This window comes from Scatophagus argus, chromosome 20, assembly GCF_020382885.2.
Source record: "Scatophagus argus isolate fScaArg1 chromosome 20, fScaArg1.pri, whole genome shotgun sequence".
Taxonomy (NCBI): domain Eukaryota; kingdom Metazoa; phylum Chordata; class Actinopteri; family Scatophagidae; genus Scatophagus; species Scatophagus argus.
Window position 1 is genome coordinate 3,438,549 of NC_058512.1, and position 21,985 is coordinate 3,460,533.

General features: G+C 42.5%; 1 protein-coding gene across 1 annotated transcript in view; it reads right to left on the reverse strand.

The window, feature by feature from the left end:
- The window catches only part of lamc3 (laminin, gamma 3), an 86,178-nt gene that overhangs the window by 12,859 nt on the left and 51,334 nt on the right, over positions 1-21,985 (reverse strand). The window contains exons 11-14 of the mRNA XM_046374681.1: positions 15,172-15,281; positions 12,543-12,770; positions 2,254-2,442; positions 1,237-1,482 (exon numbers count right to left, since the gene is read on the reverse strand). Of these exons, the coding sequence (XP_046230637.1) occupies positions 1,237-1,482; positions 2,254-2,442; positions 12,543-12,770; positions 15,172-15,281 (773 nt within the window). The remainder of the gene's footprint in view (positions 1-1,236; positions 1,483-2,253; positions 2,443-12,542; positions 12,771-15,171; positions 15,282-21,985) is intronic.

Below are 21,985 nucleotides of genomic sequence, written 5' to 3' on the forward strand. Positions count from 1 at the left end.
CATACCCAAAGAAAAAGATAAAGGATGTGGGGGGGGGCATATCTCTCTGACTCATAGCCATTTGTTCACCCCGTTTTCAGCTTTCGCCTTTCATGACTGAAGAGTGCTGCACCTGTCAAACTAAAACTCCCAGCTGATCAGTTAAGTCCATTTGAATGCACCATTTTCTGAGTTCATTGAAAAGCAGAACACAAGGCCATGTCCTCTTTGATGGTATTTGTTCTCAGTAGTGTTCAGACTATTGCTTGGCTCTTGCAGTCCTGTTGTAAATAGAACAATCTGAATCCTAAGAGTCATGCTGATAGCATGTCAAGCACATCTCAAGTGAGCGTGACTCAGTGTTAACTATGAAACATGTTTTGTTCAATGAATAAAAATATTATTTGAATGCTAGTTTGTGTCTGAAAGAGCTTTCAAACAAGAGTTCAGTGCCAGTGTTAAATTAATACACTGAAAATTATATCTACTAGTTCTCCCTCATTGATCTTCGAATACGCGAGTCCCTTATTTTACCAAATAAAACAATACTCAGTGTAAACACAGTAAATAAATTCAATGCTGGAGGATGATTGGTTCAAAATCATGACTTATATACACATGATAAACAGCCTTCTGGTGTTAAACTCTTCACATACATTAGATAGACAAAAGTATCCAGACAGACCTCTTTATGGGGCTGTTTTTCAGGGGGTCCCTTTAACTGAGGGGAAAATCTTAATGCTTCAGCAACAGTTTGTTGAAGGCCCTTTTCTATTCCAGCATGACTGTGCCCCAGTGCACAAAGCAAAGCTCCATAAAGACATGGTTGGATGAGTTTGGTGTGGAAGAACTTGACTGGCCCACACAGAGTCCTGACCTCAACCCCATCCAACACCTTTGGGATGAACTGGAATGGAGATTATGAGCCTTTTGGTCCAACATCAGTGTCTGAGCTCACAAATGCTCCACTGCATGAATGGGCAACAATTCCCACAGAAATACTTCACAGAGGAGTGGAAGCTGTTAGAGCTGCAAAACCGTCTGTGTATTTAGAATATAATGTCACTGAAGTCGCTGATTGGTGAAATGATCAGGCGGCACAACACTTTTGTCCATATAGTGAATGTCAGTATGCACAGCGATGCTCAAAACATCCAAGTCAAGTAATACAAAGCAAACCACATTTCTTGAAAGGACTCTTTCTCCAAAAATTATAAATAACATAACAACTAAACTGTCCAATCACGGGTCACTCACGCTTGCACTTCTGGCTGGCTGTCTGGCTCAGGGCATCGCCGTAGAAGCCCCGCTGGCAGCGTTGGCAGTGGTCACCCTCTGTGTGTCCCAGGCATTTCAGACATCGCCCAGTGCTGTGGTCACATATTCCCACCTCATTGAAGTCCACGTTGCCGTTGCAGTCGCATCTCGCACACGGTCTAGCTGCCCCAGATTGTCCCAGGGGGTCACCATAGTAACCGTCTTCACACATCTGACAGCGCATCCCTGCACAGGGGGAAAGGTGAGAGGAGTGGGCAGAAATTAGATGGATAACTGAGCTAGAACGCTGTTGGAGGTCATCTGTGTCACCTCAGAATCTGTTATAATTGAATTATAAACTCATCTCAGATGTGTCTGAATCAAAGGTGGCTTTGTAGTATGAGCCACAGATTTTACAGCGGGAGGTGACCTGTTGCAGTTGTTGCCTCATCATCGATTGCTGAAATCAGCTAATTATTCAGCCATGACTTTGGAAATAAATTCCCCCTCTTTGTAAACTCCAAATTCCTCTCACCCTTGCTGAGACCTGTGCGTCTGGTCAAACAAAAAGGATTTTACTCTTTAGCAGGAAGGTCTTTTCCTGTGGGGATCCCTTCTGTAATGTTGTCAGACACTTAGAGTAACAATCTCAGTGTGTGAGTGGCGAAAAAAGCACTTTTGGTGGGTGTAACTTTGACAGTCCAAGTTGCCCTCAAAGGACGACACACTGCAGCCACTCCAAAATCATTGGAGAGTATGAATCATTTACACACCAAACTATGTAAATACAGGTGCCAGGTTTAAAAGTACCACAATTCTCCTTTAATGATTTGCTTGTATCAGCTCACATCATCCCAACATATAAATAATCGTAGGCTACTACTGACACCCACCAGCAAAACTAGTCTCGTGGAAATGCTCTTATTCCACATATCCATCTTGTTGTTGACATAAAGCCCATTATGTGCTGTGTGGTGCCATAGGAATGATCTTACACCGCTGGCGGTTTCATCTCACCTGTCTGTCCTGTAGGGCAGTTGGTACAGACCACCTGTCCTGTCTCTGCAATTTGAACACAGCTGGTACGGTCCGGGCAAGGGCAAGGCTGACAATCAGCAGGCGTGCCAATCAAAGCGTTGCCATAGTAACCATCCAGGCAGCGCTCACAGGTCATGCCTGTGGTGAAGTCTGAGCACTCACACACACCTGAAACAGAGAGAGCAGTGTCACAACTATACACTCCTACTACTACTACTTCACACACACACACAGCTGCTTGTTTTGTTGTTTTTCACGCTTTGGGTTTGGCACAGAAGGTGATGTTTTTCCCATCGCCAGCAGAGTGTGCTGTGTCTCTGAGCATGACCGTAGCCCCTCCATACAAATACGCCACTCCACAGCCCAATCCGGTTAAAAAAACATTCCCCATAGCCCACCGTGGAGAGCACAAGACAACTAAATTCACCCCGACTATAATTGCTTTGGGAAATATAAGAGCCAAATGCAGTCCGAAAGACCTTCAAGAAGAAAAGCAATTCCCCCTCCAAGTGGAAGAGATTACCAATTCTACAATGTCCTTAAAAACAAACTGTTGTTTTGAAAGCCTTAGAAAAACAACTCAGAGCAGAGCTTTACACCACTTTAAAGGATTTGTTCACGTGCAACATGTGTTGACACATACAGTATGTACATGCACCAAACCAATGAATTCCACTCAGCTTATTGAGCAGGTTTCTAGGGCACATGATGCCACAGTTCATTCAAGAAGGCTACAAACGGTGAATGATACAACATGCTGAACAGAGAGAATAAACCCACAGCCAGGAAGAAATAAATCATTGTAATCATTGTAAAAAATAGGAAACCAATTGAAAGTGAAACAACCCTGAGTCTTGCTGCAGTTCGGTGACCTGCAGTGGTTCTGACGTCACAAGCTGACAGTTGAAAAGACCCACTTACACCCTCGGAGTCTTTGACTGTGCTCGCTGACTTTGTGCAACAGCGATTTCTGAAATTAAACTGTGAAAATTTGACATAACACAATGTGGCATTCTAATTTAATAAGTGACTGACTAAAGCTTACAGAAGACCACAAAGTAATAAGTGTTAACGTTCTTCGAAAATCACAAAGTAAAAGGCAACTGCTAAGATGCTTGCAAAGTCAAATTTATCATTAGATCATAATGAGCAGACGTTCAGAAAATTTTTATTACCACTTATGCATTTTAAAACGTGTCAAAATAATAGCTGCTTCTGTTCTGCCGTGTGCAACGGCAAAAGGAGACTTAGCATTCCTGTTGCACGGCGTGATGTTTGGCTTTTGGTATTTAGTGTCTGAGAAGCTACAAAAATTTGAATCTTTCTATTTTTCTTTCTATTTTTTTTTAAATAAAATAAAAGTTTCTGAAATGACTTCAGTACGGGTTGATAACAATAATTGCACTGATCTTCCAGAGAGCACCAGAAAGATCTAGATGCATAGCAAATGATCCACAGGCATGTGATTTTACAGAGTCCTCATTAAAATTTCCCATCACTCCCTCATAGCCCACGGTATGATTCAGCGAGAAGCCCTTCGCTGTGCATTTTCAAATCAACCCACACCACTGAATATTGGAGTAAAGAAATTCTTGCCTCGAGTCATGGGGTCACTGAAACCAATGTCTCCCATCAGTAAATAAAGCCCAGTTAACTTCCAGACCTGTGAGTCAAGATAACAGCTGAAAATTGATCACATTAGTGGGAACAGTTATTCCGTTGCCTGATGAAGTGAGGACTTCTGGGTAAAAATCATTAGTTCTTCAGTGAGGTGAGGTGAATAATACATGACTTCCAAGCATGTAATGCCAGCTATTTAAACAGTATTTAGTAATAATGATTGTTCCTAGCATAAAGAAGTGAATCTTTCTTGAATTTCACATGGCATTACAATGACACTGATGGCGTGCAGTGTCAGTCCCCAATGAGCCATGGTAAATTTAATGGCAGCAGAAATGTGCTGACTTTACTGAGTGTGAAGATGACTGAGCGTGATATGAGGCAGTAGAGCCACCGAGGGCCTCCTTGACACTATTATCATTCCACGGGCTCCTTCGGAAAAGCTAACGCCATGCATCACAAGCTGCGGCAGAACGGCAGGACCGCTCGTCACGTGACGTTCCTCTTCGTCCTGCTAATTGTCACTGCTTCATAACATCCCGGCTGAATAATTTTATCAATGAATCAATGACCGTTCGCTCAGACGTAATGAGTTGGGATTTCTCTGAAGCTCCCCGTGGAGCTGCACACTTTGAATCCTTTGACAAATCCGTACAATCCCGTTATTCTGCTCTCATCCTCTCGTACTCCTCCCCGTCCAGCTATGGGGCTCTGCTTTTCAGCTCTTCACTCTCTGCCTGAACTCTGATTGTCTCTTCTGTGAAGGCAAATAAATATGTTTGTGTGGGAAACAAGCAGTCTGGACCTGTTTCTTTCTTTGGAGAGGTGCCCCCCATCATATCCACATCATACTTCCTGTACCTCATCCTTCCACTCTGCTCCTGGTTGTGCTCTTGACAGAAATACACACAGATCCAAAGCTAACGCACTTAATTAAAGTAGTGGGGACCAGGAATACGTGGAGTACATCACTGTGGTAGCTGTAGAGACGCACACACAGGCACTACAGCGCAAATGAAACAATCTTTCCACATTTCTTTCCACAAAGTTCAGTGACTAGCTGTTGTAAAGATAGCGGCTGTCCTTGTTCTTGGTAGCTTGTAATAGCTTTAACATCAGATGGGGACAGAAAAGTGGGAGTGAAAATCCAAGGAGAAATGGATTTAAAATGCTGTTGTTTAGAAGCAGATCAAAGTGCACATCTCTTCTGTTATTACATTTTTTCCCCTAGAATCTGATTTATTTACTGACCAAATCGAGTTTCTAAAGATCATTTCATGCCATTCTGCACCATCTTGGGAGGTCTTTCTGAAGGAGAAGGTTAACGTGTGTGGTCTTTGATGACGTGTGAGCCCTGAAATACAAGTAAAACAAGTCACATCAGTTCAAAGATTTTTAAAGAACTGCTATAAAATAATTCAAAACTAAAACATAAGATTGTTTTTTGTTTCTCTCTCTTCTCAACTCTAACTCATATACACAATATGGGTGTGATGTCAAATATGCAAGCTTTTCAAGACCTCCACATTTTCCAGGATGCTTGTCTACTTAGCCCAGTGGAACATTAAAAAGCTTCGGGCCAAGGAAATCTATTTACTAATGCATGTGAACACACTGTTTTAATGAAGGAGACGAGGAAACAAAACAGAAAGGGAGACAGAGAGAGAAAATTTTGTCTGCAGCTCTGAGGCCTTGAGGGCAGAAGTTGGGATAAATCTTGAGCAGGGCTGTTTGATGCCGATGTTGCTCTCTAATTCAGCACAGATATTCTCCCAGCGTCTGCTGCTGCAGATGTGGCTTGTCAAAGGGGCCTGAATGGGTGCACTGCCGCAGAGGAGAGAGAGCGAGGATGGTTAAGGACAGGAGGAGGGACAGTATATTCTGTCCACCCCCATACAAAATGTGCACAATACGGATGACTGGGGAAATATGTTTTGTCACAGTGTGACTGTGAAAAATAAATGCATCAATTCTTGTTTTGTGTACAGAGGCTGTCAGCCAAATTGCTGTGGCCAAGGCCCAAGGGTATCAGGGATGGGAACTTTGACGGCAGCAGTTGTAACTCACTGCTGTCGGTCAGCTACTGTAGAGGAGCTGTACATCCACTGTGCATTTTACTGCAATTTTATTTCACTCATGAAACTTAAGCAATAACAATTAATTTGCTTGAAAGTCATGCAAGTTCATCCAGTTGATTTAACAACAAAAGTTCTCTGGAACAGCACTCTTTTTAGCCATGCTAGCTGGTAGCAACGTCAGCCTGTCCGTCGGCCCACCACTCTTGTTCAGACTGTAATGTCTCAACATCTATTAGTTGGATTGCAGAATTATTTCTACAGATATTTGTGGTCCCTCAGGTGATGAATCCTTCTGTGAGATTGTGACTTTTCCTGTAGTGCCGCCAGCAGGTCACAGTTGTCACTCATCCTGCGAAATATCTCAACATTTACTGGCATTCATGGTCCCCAGATGACCCATCTTATAATTTCAATGATCCTCTGACTTTTCCTTTTGTGCCACCATGAGGCTGATATTTTCCAAACCACATATGCAATAAAGGTCAAGTTATTTATAACATTTTAAAGCAAAAATGTGACATGTTCTAACTTTAATTCATCCAATATCGTGGTTTATTACAAACCTGCCAAAAAATGACATTCCAGTTAGCTTGTAATGTACAAATGTAAACATACTAACACAGTAAAGTCAGATGGTGAACATGGTACTCATTATGCCTGCTAAACATCAGTATGTTCAGCAGGAGTCACGGAAAGCTACTAGCAGGGCTGTAGACTTTTGTTAGATGTGTGTCTTGCGTATCCTCCAACTTTGAGGAAGTGCAATAATAAATTGTGTCCCTTTGATTGTAGCATAGCTTTCTATTTCCTTAACTTACTCTTTATATAACCAGAGTTTTTGCTACTGTTGTCTTTTCATATCTGCTGTTTTTAGGCAGGGGAAACTTTCTCATTTCCATTCATTTTGGTGATGCACCAGGTTGGTTGTGCTAAGTTTTCCTTGTCTAAACCAATTATATCAAGGGAAAGGTTGAAACCTTTTTAAACCAGCGATCTCTGACAGTGTGACTGGAAACCGAGGCGGGCAGACAGAGTGTGCATATTGTTTATCTTTCTGTTTATTTTTGTGTAAAATAAATGCACTGGTTGTGAGGAGATAAGTAAAGCGTGCTGAATAGGATCAGCAAGAGAAATTACATGGTACGATTCATTCTAACTGACTACATCTGTCTTTTTTTGCTCACTCTCAGTTCCTTTTCCCCTCACATTTGCTCCTCATATTCCATCATGCTGGTACAGGCCAGGCATCTCAGGGCTTAGCCTGCAACAAATACAGCCCACCAGAGAGCTTAGGGGGCTGAATAAGCCTGTGCTGGAGCCAGATTCACTCTCTATCAGTTTGTCTGCCTCAACTTTCTCTCATAGATTTTTCTAACTAATGACCTCAGAGAGCCGAAGATGGCATTTAAGCAGGCTTTTGGGAAATGCATGTCTTGACTTCCTCCATCTGAAAAGCAGCCCTCGCAGTATCGTCCATTTTGACCTGGCATTCTAATGAGAATTACAATGAGCAGCATGTTTGGTAATTTCTTCATCTGTACTCTAATTGATGCAATGAGACAGGTACTGTGGGTGATGGCCTTTATTAGGCTGACTTCAATGCATTTCGCTGCAGGAGCCCCTGGTGGTCCGTTCCCCGTCACAGACCAAGACCAAAGAAAGCTTCAGTTTCCCAACCAACTCCCCCAGACTGCAGTGGGCGTGACATTTAGCTATGCAAAAACACTGTGCATTATTCAAAAATTTGGCCCTGCACAAATGTCAAAGTGAGAAACAAGCATATGCTGTTATGAAACAGAGCAAGGAACAGACAGACCTTATTTATTCAGGGGTTTCTAGAGCAGATGCTGCATCCAGGTATTTCTGGTCAGCAGAATGCAGCTAACTATAGCTGGCCTTCTTAATAGCCCATGGATTATAACTACATCCAAAGTAAGTATTGGTTTAACTTGAAGTCGACGCACTGGCCAACTGATGCCACAGCAGAGAATGCATAGACACACATCACTGCAACCTGCATCAATCCACGACTTCAAACGCAACTTCAGATCTTTACGGTTTTTGTGTTCCTCACATTCTAGGCCTCTACTTAAAAAATAACTGCCAAGAGTTAAGTGTGGTTAATTAATACATGATTCCTCATTAATAATGTGTCACTGATAAGGAGCCAGAAGAAATTGATTAAATGATTCCTCCAGTTCAGTTCACTGAAACAGAAAGCACCAATGTAGCCTTTGATTGTTTGTTGCGTTTGAAACTCAACAAATATTAAATAGCAGCTTTGTGCCAAATTAACCCAGTATTGTGTTTTGTTTGTTAATTATATTGTATCATTTAGCAGCAAGCTTAGGAATGACAATGGGGAAAGGCATTGAGACAGATCTGTCTCTGATTCTTTCCTCTCTGAGACTTACAGCAGTATTTACACTGATTTAAGAAAAATAAACATGTCAGCATGCTGAGATTTTCTACAAGAACATCTGAGGTTTATGGGAATGTCATTACTTTTGCAAGCTTTTGATCATAAATTGCACATATTTGGATTTTGGCCAAATAGCGTGAGCTTGATCAAACCAAAGCTGTTACAATTAATCTGGAGGAGCACATGAATGCCTGCACCAAATTTCATGGCAATCTATCCAGTAATTGTTGGGGTATTTCAGTCTGGACCAAAGCGGTGGGCCCGACTGATGGACCGACTGACACTCCGTTCCCTAAAGCCACATCCCTAGCAAGTCTGACTAAAAAGGACCTGTCAAAATCAAGGCAGCAGAGGCTGAGATATCCTGACTTTCAGCTCCAAACACACACTGATTCACACCCTTAACATAAAGCAAGTAGCCCCTCCCAGCCCAGAAAATACCCATGTCTTTCACACCCCATGCTCCCAGTTTGTAACACTCCCTGTCTGTTAAAAATGTGTTGTCGTCTCTCACTTGAGAAAGGGTTTCAGACCTAAAAGAGCTGCCTGTAGATCCGCACAGGAAGTTATTTAACTGTTGACTTTGCCCCCTAATTACTCTTATCAGTCATTTTAGTTCAGACATGCTCAGATGACACTGTTCTCTGAAGACAGGCCCCTAAAGTGTGGTTCGGCAGGACTGGAGGACTGACGTGGGACTATTAGGAGCAGGGCTAACAGAGGAGCCCTCCATACCCAGCAGCGACTACAGTGTCGGGAGCATCGTGGCTTTCATTTGTTTAGGTGATTAATGAGAGCTTCCCTGCAGTGTGGGCTGTGGAGAAAATTGAGTGTCTCCGTTTTATCTATACATTACAATCATCTCTCTCATTCTTCAACACTTTCCCTCAAGCTTATAAATCACAGCCTCCTCCCAGTTTTGTATGGAAGCACGTCCAGTCCGGTCATAGTGAAGCTACATCCAAAATGTACTACACACACTGTTTGTTTTTTGCATCTGAAGGACATATGTTTCACTTCATCAGCCTTGCAACAGCAACGGTCGGCAGAAGTTACACTCGTTCCAGCACAAATATTAACATTTGCAATCTGTTGTGTTGCACTACAGCAAATAGAGGCAACGCAACTTTGAGAGTGTTAATAAATCATGATTATGACGCACCATTGGCTGCAGCTTCCCTCGGCAGCCAGTGAATAAACTCCATCCCAATTCTGTCTGTGGGCACACCCTGCATGATGATACAAGTCGTTAGGTAATTATACAGCAATTAAGAATCTGATAGGAGAAACAGCAGGTTGGTCCGCCCTCGTGGTGACAAATGATGAACAGGGTGTCTCTAATCGACTTACTTTGATAGTTCCCCTTGACCTGAACTTATAGATTTATGGAGAGCTTCTGCTGTTTGTTTGCATCCTCCTTTTTCACTAAAGACAAGCCAGCAGGCCTCTAGAACAGAAAATGATGTGCCACCATCATCCATTTAACAAAGAAAAGCTAATTTTAACCAACTTCTTTCTCTGATAGTCAGCTGCTATTCAGCCCATGAGCTTCATGCCAAAGGACACAACACGGGGGATTTTTGATCCATGACTCAGAGGACGCATCATACTCCATATTTAACACCCATTCATCATTTGTATGGCACCATGTAAATATTTTTAAAACACAGTGAGAAGTGTGTGTGTGTGTCTGTGTGTACTTGTGCTTGCTACATAGACTGAAACAAGGATATTTTGGAAAGTCGAATTGGTCATCCTCACAACTTCAAAGTGCTGTTTTGAAGGTTAAGACTTGGTTTTAAGTGTTAGGTTTATGTTAGGATTAAGGTTAGGCATTTAGACGTGATGGTTAAGGTTAGGGTAAGGGGCTAGGGGATGCATCATGTCACTGTGGGTCCTCACAAACATGCATGTACTTGTAAGGATACACGAATACAGATACATAAACCTATATGCTTGTGTGTATAAAAATAGCTTCACAGTCTGTGCAGGTTTGTCAGGACTGAACTATTAAGTTGCTAAATGTTGCTAAGTGCAAAACAAATCTACTTTGAAACAGTTAAATAGGTTCATTAATAAATACTGGGTGTTTCCTCCTAACAACTCACACACAGGCCCATTTGTTCAGAGCACCCTGAAATTCTTTTATCTTCTCACACTTAAAGAAGACAAAGTAACTTTTAGTTTTTCTCTTTCATTTTATTGTTGGTGCTAAATCTTCACCTACATAAAAAGCACTTACAAAATACATAAAAGAATATAATGCTGTAAACTGTTGATACGTATGGAGTTTATCTGTGAAAGACAGGAGGAATCAGGGAAGAAGTGGAAACTTCAGAGGAGTCTGCACAGAGAGGAATCAAGGGCACTAAAAACAAAGTCAAGGTGAATGGGGAGAACAGGTGCAATCCTAGCTGAGAGGAAGAAGGATGTAGGAGACAGCAAGAGGCTGACTTGGGAGTCTGGGGAACAAGAAGAGGCAGAGAGAGCAAGAGTGGAGAGGGAGACATCCAGATTGAGAAGAGACATAAGAGACACAGAAAATCTGCAAGCAAATTAGACATCATTAGCCAAGAGGCGGTTAACAAGTCTAATTAGGGGGAGGCAGGCAGACAGTGATACCAGACTCGCTTCTGGACCTAAGACACACACACACACACACAGTCACGTAAGGACACACACACACAGTCACAAACACAGCACACACTCACAGCCAAAGCTTCAGGCACCTCCTAACTAGGTCAGATCTCTGATACTTTAAGGCTGAGGGTATGAGGGAGAGATAGAGAGGAAGAAAGAGATTGAGGAAAGATAAAAGATGGAGGGTGGGACCTTGGATGGGAGAGCTGTCTGCTCTTGGTGAGATGGAGAGACTGGTTTAAAGCTGAGAGACTGAGATAGTGTGGAAAAGACTCGAGGAGGGAAGGAGTGCATATAGTACACCCTCACAGACACGCATATAAATAACTGCAAAGAGGTTGGCTTGTTTACACAGCCAACAGCTGCTGTTTTACTTCTGTCATTTACGGGACGTTGCGTTTAGGATATGAATCTAAAAGAATATTGCAACTGCTGTTATTATCTCCCATAAAATGACAAATGCATAAAACACACACTTCTAGTTTAGCTGGTATTATAAAGATTAGTTGTGTGAAATGAGGATATTGCTGTATTAGTACAGCCATCCAGCTCTCAGCTTGAGTGATAGCTTGCCAATGCTCCTGAGGGATGACTGAGTTACATTCCCTTGAAGCGGTGATGACTGAATGTCAGTTCTGGAAAGACACAGAAAAATGCTTCAGTGGAACAGCGTGCATCTCTTTCTGTTCCTTCTGCTCTCTCACAGGCACTGTGACAGAAAATGTTGTCTCAGAAACCTTTGATGATCCTTCACCTGATATAACGCCGGCTCACTGCCTCAGAGGAAAGGCTTTATTGCTTAACTAGCTGGTTTAATATTCTGTAATAATATGACAGCATAGTACGTTGTAAACCCTGAGCAAAGCTTGATGCTAAGAGGCAACAGTTCTCAGCACTAACTTGTGTTTAATCTTAAAGTGAAGCTCTGTTATTGGATGGATGGAAGAAATCGGAAAGATTCCCTTGTTTAAGGCTGGCAGACCTTAATGCGGTAGTCGTGCGAGGGTCACAGATACCGTGCACTGACAGCACCATGCAACACTACGCTACATCTATGAAATTCAAATGTGATGTGAAGGCAGCCTCAAACTCCCTCATTCACTCTTTTACTACATCCTACATAATAGACATCAAGAAGTAAACTAAAATTGCAGACACGTATCATCATAGAGTTGCACAACACAACACAACACAACACAACAGGTTACAGGCCATGGCTACATTTACACTCTCAGAACGTTGACACCACAACAGGGCACAGTGCAGGCATTTCAAACCTAACCTTCTGTTTAGAATTTGTCTTTGTCATTTGTATGTTGATCTATTTTCTTAGACTTGACCAAACTTCTCCGAAGCCACAGAAGACATGTCACAGCTGCGGAGCGCTTCCCATGACTGGTGTAGTTCTCTTTCAAATATAAAATGCTCTGCAACTGATTTATCATTTTACTTTTCAGACTTTTTTTAGGCGATCCTTCCAAACAAACTGTGAGAGTTTCACTTATTACCTGTCTCTGGGTGACAGGCTCCATGCTGGTGACAGTTGCACGGCACACATGTTGACAGAGGCCCTCTGAGAGGATCTTCCCGGGTGAATCCTGGGGCGCAGCTCTCACAAAACTGGCCAGTAAAACCCGGGGGACAGGAACAAGATTCCACCCATGGGGCAGGGGGGCTGGCTGGACCAGAGGACATGAAAGCTGAGGTCAGGGTCACCCCCGCGAGCTGAGATGTGTCTGGAGAGGAAGGAATGGAGACGACAGGATAAGCACTTTGTCATGAAACCGATGCCTATAAAGGTCACAGTAAACTGATAATTGTTGTCTTAGAGACCTTTTGAAATGTTCGTGGCACCTGCTTTTCCGTCGAATTAGGTGTGTGTCTGTGTGTGTTTACCTGTACGTGTGTGTGGGTCTCTGTATCTCATTAAGCAGTAGGTTATTAGCATTTGTTGCAGTGCTGTCCCTCCTTCCCTGTCTCATTACAGGTTCTGGCCCATGTTTACAGTTTACAGTGTGACACACACACACACACACACACACACACAACAGATTCATCCACCCACACACCCCTAAATGCCACACTTAATGCTCACTTGTACACGCGCACACGCACGTGTGCGCCCACACACGTACACTCATCACCAGGGGAATCTTTGATATAACAAATGAATAAATCACTGCAGCAGAGCAAGACGAGAAGAAAAGGAGACAGGAGACTGAGTGGAGGTATGTCAGACGTGCAGTTCCTGTGGACTTTCAAGATCCCTCTCTCCTCTCATGAATAGTGATGGGGGGCAGGCCATCCTGAACCGAATCCCTTTCACCCTGCGCTCTCTAAACCACAGCTGCACAACACAAAATTACTTTTGTTCCTGTCCATTGATGGGTGGATGGATGGATAGATGCATAGATAGAATATGCTGTGCACATATGACTATGCAGCTTTGTCCGAGAAGAAATAAACCAAGTGTGAATGAGCGGCTGCATAATGAGGGAAATCTGAGGGCAAGAAACAGTGAGGGGTGAGAAAGTGGAAGAACCAGAGGAGAGGATGGACCTTGACATCTAACAAGTCAGGATCCAACCATTCCTTCAGCAGTGATGAAACCCAGTTAGGTTTGCACCTCTGAGGGATAATCAGTAGGCAAGCCAGTCCTCCTCCTCCTCCCTCTCCATGACTCGCCTTAGCCTCTACCCTTTACTCTCCTCTACCTCCTGAATTCTATTAGCTCGTTCAACGGGGGAAATGTGCAATTAAAACCGGTTTCAGACACTATACCTCATATTTCAGTTAATTAAAAACATTTCACGCTGTGCAAATTCTCTCCATCAATCCTCAATCCAACAAACCTTGTCAGACCAGAAGAGAGTTTAATTCCCTTTGCTCACCGCAGTCCTGCAGACTGTGACAATTTAGGTCTCCTTAGGTACCTGCCCATTAAGCCATTAAGCCACTGACTTTTCAAAAACTCCAATATGCCAATATGCTCTGTTCAAAACTCATTTCTTTTGGTGGATAAAATGAAAGACCTGCCTTTACAGTCAAAAGACAATACTGTCATTAAAATAATGCAGTTCTGTTATAGGAGAGTCTCTGTGATGCAGAGAGGAATTCAAAGTGTGAAGGAGTTCGAGAGAGGGAGAGAGAAGAAGGAGTGAGAGGATAAGGCATTTCTAACACTGTTTGAGAATGAGCGTGAGACCTAACACGAATCATTAACAGAGTTTCTCCCCTGTGAGGTGCAGTAGATACAGTGTAAACTGTGCACTTGACTTTGTTTGCACGTTCATGTGGTGGGTGGCTGCAGGAAACCGTCTGATGGGATATACATGACTGCGTGACTGTTTCTTTGTGAAAACAAACTGGTCTTTTTACATGCACACATGGAACTACACGTGTGTGTGTGTGTGTGTGTGTGTGTGTGTGTGTGTGTGTGTGTGTGTGTGCGTTACAATGCCTGTACTGAGAAACTAATTAAAATGGTATAAGTAAGTGTGTGAGAGAGCTGTTGATTTTGGCCAGCTGTTCTGTCTTCTTGGCGCTCTTATCCTCTGTAATTCCTCTCTGTACTTTACAATGCAGACTATCAGACAGAAAAGGAGGAAGAACATGATGGAAAAAAAAAAAAGATTTCAAGAACTAGTTCCTAACATCTGGGAATAAATGTCCCGTTTTTTTGCGGAGCCAGATTTGGAACTGTTGAACGATTCCCTGAATACACTGACTTTGTTTTAGGAACCATCTTCGGTGCAGCTTTAATAATTTGTGCTACTGTGTGATGAAAATGCATTTTTTATTAATAAAAATGTGAAGGTTCTGGAAGGTTTTCCATGGCACTTTAAAGTTTGCTGATATTGCTTAGAAATCACGATGCATTCGGCTCTCGCGGATATACATGTACACACCATAGCTGTAATCCTAAGGTAAGTCACAATGCACTGTGAAAACCTCAACAAAAATGCATTAGGAATGCTTGTCATACTGTCATTGCAATATAACATATAAATGACAAAGTTAAAAGACCAACATCCTGAGAATAACAAGCCTAACAGAGATTAAACAAATTGTATTTCATGCATTAATGGCAATGTATGCAAAGTCTTTAGACACCAATACACACAAAGACACACTTACAGTTGTGTCCTCCAGCGTTGCTGATTTTGAGAGCTGTCAGGTTGTAAAGAAGACGATGGAAATCAAAGGCAGACAACGCAGGTTTAAATCTCCTCTCATTTTCATCAAGCCTGCGAGAAGACAGAAAACACATAATTTACAGTATGTTTATGCAGCGCATTCACATATGCTAACAAACTATGATTAAACACCAAAAACATCACATTTTACAGATAAAAACCTAAGTGGAGAAAATGCATTTGTGTGGCTGATATATGGACAGCCGGAGTGGTTTTTAATAGCAATTTAATTACTCACCACAACTAAGAAGGTATAAAATGTCCTGTCAAAGCTTCACTTTTTATTGTAGTCTATCTACAGCACGAGCAGCAGACACACACACACACACACACACACACAGTGCGAAGAAAAATGTAGATGTGCTGACTTCAACACATATTCAGGGTCTTGATCATTGAGCTTTGCCATCTGCTGAAGGATGTTTGGCAAAGCCAGGCTGCACAGCTGACATCTGCCTGTTTTACTCCAGGTATCATGCTCTCCTCTCCATCTTGATGAGAGGTGCTGTGTCAGCTCCACACGGGCGATGTCGTGTTACACGGCTTTCTCCCAGGATCCCGTGAAGGTCCCAAAAGGCGAGGAGCAGCAGCGTGAAGGAACACATTCATATATTCTGTAATCTCCACGTACAGGTGCAGGAAGCACGATTATAGGTAACAAATAGGGCGTACGTAACAATACGTTGCTCATGTTAGAATAAGAGATTTAGTGCGCAGTTACAAATTTGAATAACATGTTAAATAAATGGAGTTTGGTTCAGGTGCTTGGCAGAAGGCCATGCAAAAAGTTATAAATAATTAGTTAAAAAAAGTAAAACTAAACAAAAAGATTTTTCACGACCCACAGAAGATTTTTGCCTGGCCACAACATTGTTCTTATCAATAACTTCTAACCTACAGAATCTGTAAGGCATTAAGATAATGTTTTTAGCCAGAGTGATGATAGTTTTGTACAGACATTCATGGTTCCCAGAGGATGAAACCCCGACTTTTCATAAGGTGGACACTTGTTGCTTTGAGTGAAACATCACAACTATTGTCAGACAGATTGCCATGAAATTTGGTACAGACATTCACATTCCCCTCAGGATAAATTTTAATAGCTTTGGTGAACCCTTAACCTTTCGTCTGGTGCAACTACAGGGCACAAAATTTTCTTTGTCCTTTTATTCGTGAATGTTGGACCACTGATTTTGGAAAGTCACAGAAATGGTGAGACAAACCCCCCTTTGGGAAGGAGTTTTCAAAGCTATGTGACGAGCTGACAAACAGGTCTGAAAGAGTACACCAGCCACAAGCCTTGCAGAGCTGCTGACACGGCTGTGGGCTTTTAACTATTAATTAAGGCATTTATTACAACTTATAAATTGTACATATAAAGGGTGCCTTTCTTGAAAGTGGTGGTCAATTACAATACATGAACCTTGTTATTATGGGCGAGAACCATAAAATAATGAAGTGCAAAACCTTTAGTTTGTTGACCATATCATCAAAAGTCAGACCTTTCATGTGTGACCCTCCGTTTTATTAGGTCAACTGTTGTCAGCCTGACAACAGCTTGCTTTCAGAATGCTTTATTTTGTGCATGACCTCGGACTTAACATTCACATGGATGCTGTGCACATAAGAGCATGCATGCATGTGTGTGTGTGTGTGTGTGTGACAAGCCAGGAATCACACACACACACACACACACACACACACACACACACACACCCTCCACTGATTCAGCGGGTCCTTGTTCCCTGGCCTGACATGTAGGCACAGTAATAAAGAGAGGCAATTACAAACTGGGCCTCAAAGCCATGGTAATGGAGCTGGTCAGACAGCGATAAGCAGAGTGTGCATGAAAGTGAACAAACTCCCAGTCAGGCTTTCCCTATAGAGCATCAGTGTCCCTTTTAATCAGCACCAAGCAGAGCGCTGAGAACCGCGCTATAATTAAGCCTGCTCCGCTGAGGATGAGAGCAGATCATCAGGAGAGAAAAGCCCAAAAGAATACCGGACATACACACACACACACACACACACGCACAAACACACACACACACACGAGTACCCTTTGAGAGAGAGCAGCGATAGAGATAGGTGAGCAAGCGAGCAAGACGTAAACAGTGTGTGAGGGATGGAGGAGGAGAAACAGATATGATAAGTTGCTGGAGTGACTGCGCAGATGAAAAATATAAATGAGTAACACAAATAAAAAGTACATGGGCACATGTTGTTGTTTGCATCTTCTAACTGTGCCAATCTGCCTTTGAAAAGGCACATTTAAATTAGATCATCTATTAATATCGATGAGCTCTCTTCAAGTGAGGCTTAAACTTTGAATCTTAGTCCAAATAACACCAGAGTAATAACGAGTAATGAAAGATCAGTAATGTCTGCATTTCCACTTGTTTTATGTATTGGTTATAAGCCTGTTGTAAGCTCATAGTTCTGCCACTTAGACCGAAATCTGTAAGATTTCTGGTACAAACTCAAGGTACTTCCAATGTGCATGGAGATGGTAAAAAAAAGGCCTGAAGAAGTCAAAACTCCAGTAACACTGATAGTTCGTAGCTTCACGGTAATTAACCTCAATGACGACCACAAGCTGAAACAAGTGAATCTCATAATTATGTTGTTTTACATACAACAACTAAGTATTGCTGGAGTTTTGACTTCACAGATTTGAATTACGAAAACGCATTTTCAAACAGTCCTGTTTATTTTGAAGAAGATAAATGCAAGAAGCACAAGAAGTGAGTTTTTTGGTCTGGGACTGTAGGGCTTAATAAATCCCAAATAATTCATAGGTTTATCCAGGCGCACAGTAATCCATGTTTCTTCTTGCTTGCTCAGTCACCTATAGCAAAATTTTTTTTTTTTTTTTCATTTTGGCAGAAAAGTCTACCTTCTGTTCAATATATTCGGCTGACCCTGAGCTATGATCAAAGTCAGTGAATTTTCAAAACATGACAGAAATGAGCTCGGTGCCAGATGGACCACATGCCCGCACTGCTACTAGCACTCTGCTGACTGCTGCAAATTGGCTCATACCTTTTAAAGGCTTTCATATGAGCGATTTCCTGAAACACTTTTGGCAGTTAAAAGAGAGAACAGCTGATCAGCAGTGACTAACGGCACGTAGAACGTTTATCAGTCGATTGTAAAGAGTAGCTGAGCGTGTGAGGGGTCCTCCTGGCATAAATATTATGCTTACATGCTGCAGACGTACACACACAGCTACAAGCAAGGCCATAAAACCTCCCCCGCCTGCTGGTTTCAAGGGAACGGGAAGTGAATAGAGGGGAACATCAGAGAGAGAGATAGTGGATGATACCTTATATAAGCCATTCACCTCCTCCTTTCATCAATCCCCTCCACTCGCGTCCCGGCGCTCCCATACATTTCTCCTTCATTTGATTTTGAAATGATCTTTGCACCAGGTGGGAACACACAGCCACTTAACATGTTACATATCTACCAGCAGTAGATGCAGACGCCGCCAGTCAAGATAAACAAGTATGCCTCTACTAATGTTTATTCATACTTCTGCATACCTTTAGTCAAACATGGAAACACACATTTCCAATCATGAAACACGTTTATGTTTTCATGCATATGTTCCATCGGATTGTTGTGGATCACACTGCCAGATGGCCATGTGGATTAATGTGTTTGTGAGAACGCTCGCAGACTTGCACAAATTCCTGACATGCTCGCACGCATGCATGTGTGTGTGAGGCAGAAAGAGACAGAGGGAGTATAAGGGAATGATATAGAGTATTTAGTGGAGTGCATCTGTGCATGTACCTGAGAAGCGTAATGAGATCTGTGGAGAACTTCTCCAGAGAGGAGGACTTAATGACAGTCTCTGTCCCCCAAGCTCCAGTGCATTTCCAAAAGGAAAGCAGAGAGCCTCTTTAAGCCAGGGTTCTTGGTGCTGAGGGGAAACTCATTACTAGTGTGCAAACACCAGAGAGAGGCATGGAAATATTGGAGAGGACAGACAGACACAAGCTGTGTCCCAGTTCGGGGACTGGATTCTCTGATGGAGCAAGAACCAGTGCCTCCACCCCTTAAAAAGAACTTGTAAAGCCAAATGCTTACAAGTTTAATCTGCACTTCTGATGGTGAAAACAGTGTAAAGTCCAGCGCTGAAACTGTGACATGCTTCATGATCAATATAAAACTGTGGTGTTTCGCGTTAAAGAGGGCAGATCTTTTGAGCAAATAAAGCTCTTAAAACCCCACTGAAGCTAACATCAAAATAGCAGAGTCCAAGTGATGTATTTCACAGTGATACAGAGTCAGGTTTATTTGGCTCCCCTCTCCCATCACCTCATGCTCCAGTTGAAGTGGGCATCTCTTCGTTTATCCACTTTGCTAAAACCAGTTTCAATGAGACTGTTCTATCCTTTGTCAAATGCAGTTTTCCACTGCTGCAGACAACAGGATGAGTTTATTGACTCCTGCTCAATCTGCCAACAATGGAAGAGCGACTCTGGACAACCAGCTGCTGTGTGAGCATCACATCTCATTCCTGCAGGTTTACACTTTACAACATCCATAAAGTAAGAGGATTCAGGTCAGCTCTGTGCTCATACTTTAATCATCCCCTATCTGAACTAGTGCAGCTCCCCTCCAGGCGAAGTACAACTTATTCAGAGTGCTGTAACCTACTGTGCCTTTTTCTTCAGCTACTTCAAAATTTAACATATCAGTACTTTTTTAGATTCCTTCCAGCCAACAGCTGAAGTTGTCCATTGTTATCAAGACTGAAAGAGTGCGATCCTTGAAGTATGCGGAGGCTCTACAGGACTGTTTTGAGCTAATGGACTGGAATATACCCTGTGGAGCACAAAGACAGGACAATGCAGGGCTCCCTGGCTGCAAAACATGCCAGTTTCCATGTGGACTCTTCAATTCCATTAAACAGTTTACTGTTTCCTGTGGCTCATTTTAAAGCCTGGAAAACAAAGAAAATGAAATCCCTTCTTAGGGAGGAAGAGGGCTTCCAGGGTTGGCTACAGGGATGAAGTAAAGTTGCTCTGCGGGTGCTGAGGAAGAGAATTAAAGATAGAAACACAGGGGCAGAACTGAAGACAAATTGCAACAAAACAGTGTGAAGGAGGTGCTGAGTGGGATGAGAAGGATTACTGGCTACAAGACGCCACGCCAAGTGGGGGAAGAGAACAAAAATAGAGGGAATGACTTAAGCCTGTTTTTAAGAGGTTCTATGTGGAGACCAGGCCAGCTGCACCCACTCCTCCAGGTTGATAGGCCTGATGAGATCTCGCCACAACAAGGTGACTGATTACACTTCTGTTTCCCCACAGACCATCGCACCAGGGTTCACCTCTTCAGCCCCAGTACGCCTTCTCCACTCACTCCCGCCTCCGCACTGACCATTATACCATGAAGGGCAAGGAAAGCGGCCTGCACGGGCAAACTCAAGAACAGACAACAGAGTCGGTGGAGGATTTCCAGCAGAGAACATGTGTCTATGGCACGGGCCTACAGATAGTCGAGGGTTACTAACAACAACGAGTCGGACTGGTCTGAAAACACAGAGGATCAGAAGGTGAGAGGAGGATGTTCCAGCACAGTCCGCCTTTTTGATGTGCTGGTGGGCAGACACACTGAAGGAAATCTGAAGGGAAAGGCTGGTTTTGAAAGAGAGAATAACTCTACCCTAAAACAGAACTCATTTATCAAAAGAGTTACTGGTGGTTGTAATTGTTCCTAATGTCTCTATTGGTGCAAAGTTGTATGATAATTTGATGAAGTGATGTGCAACATTTCCCTCCTTCTTCATTGCTGCTCAGAAAGAGAACACTGCAGCTCTTTCAGTTTTTTCCAAGGTCATGTTATTTTAAGACAAAGTGCACAAACTGTGAACTTCTACGTCCTTTAACTTCACTGCATCTTAAGTTAACTCGGAATAAACACGGTCCGTTTCAGACAGGGACACAAATAAACTCAAGGTCATGATGCAGGGAAAAAACAAATTGCAGGCTGGCAGAAGACAACTCAATCAGAGCTTTAGCCTCAGTTTCCAAATAGACATGCTAATCAAATGTCTACAACACAAACTCTTACAACTGACACACACACACACACACAGCTTAATATAATCACAGGGAAAACAAAGCAACAGGCTGCCAGCTATGAGAAATGTAAACACCATCAGCTCCGTGTGACAGGAACTGTGTCACAGCTTGATTTTGATTGCTGCAATCTTTATCATAACATCCAGACTCCTGATTGCTGCAGTATTCAAAGGGGTGCTGATGCCTTTGAATTATAATAAAAAAAACTACACCTACCTGCAAGGTCGATACAACATTTAGATTTGTTAGGCCTTGTCACACTGATGAAGAAAAAAAAGAAAGCATTCATATGAAATTGGCTTATATTTTTTATATAAATATAAACCAATATATATAGTTTATATTTTTGTGTAAATATGTGACTGGAGGTGCATAAATATGATCTGATTAGAGAACAAATATGCTTCGGCATGTTTGTGTGGGAGGCTACAGTATACATTAGACCTGGGTGAGTGAAAATACTCAAACATTTAAAGCCGCAACTGTTAACAGCAAAGTGCTGCGGCGGGTCAGAGACTGATGGATAAAAAACACGGACAGAATATTAAATTCAAACTTAACTTTGCCATTAAATTAGAGAAATCATCGAGGCATGCGGGTTGCAGCTAAACATGTCACACTCACGCAGTGTGTGTGACTGCACAGCTCTGCACACAC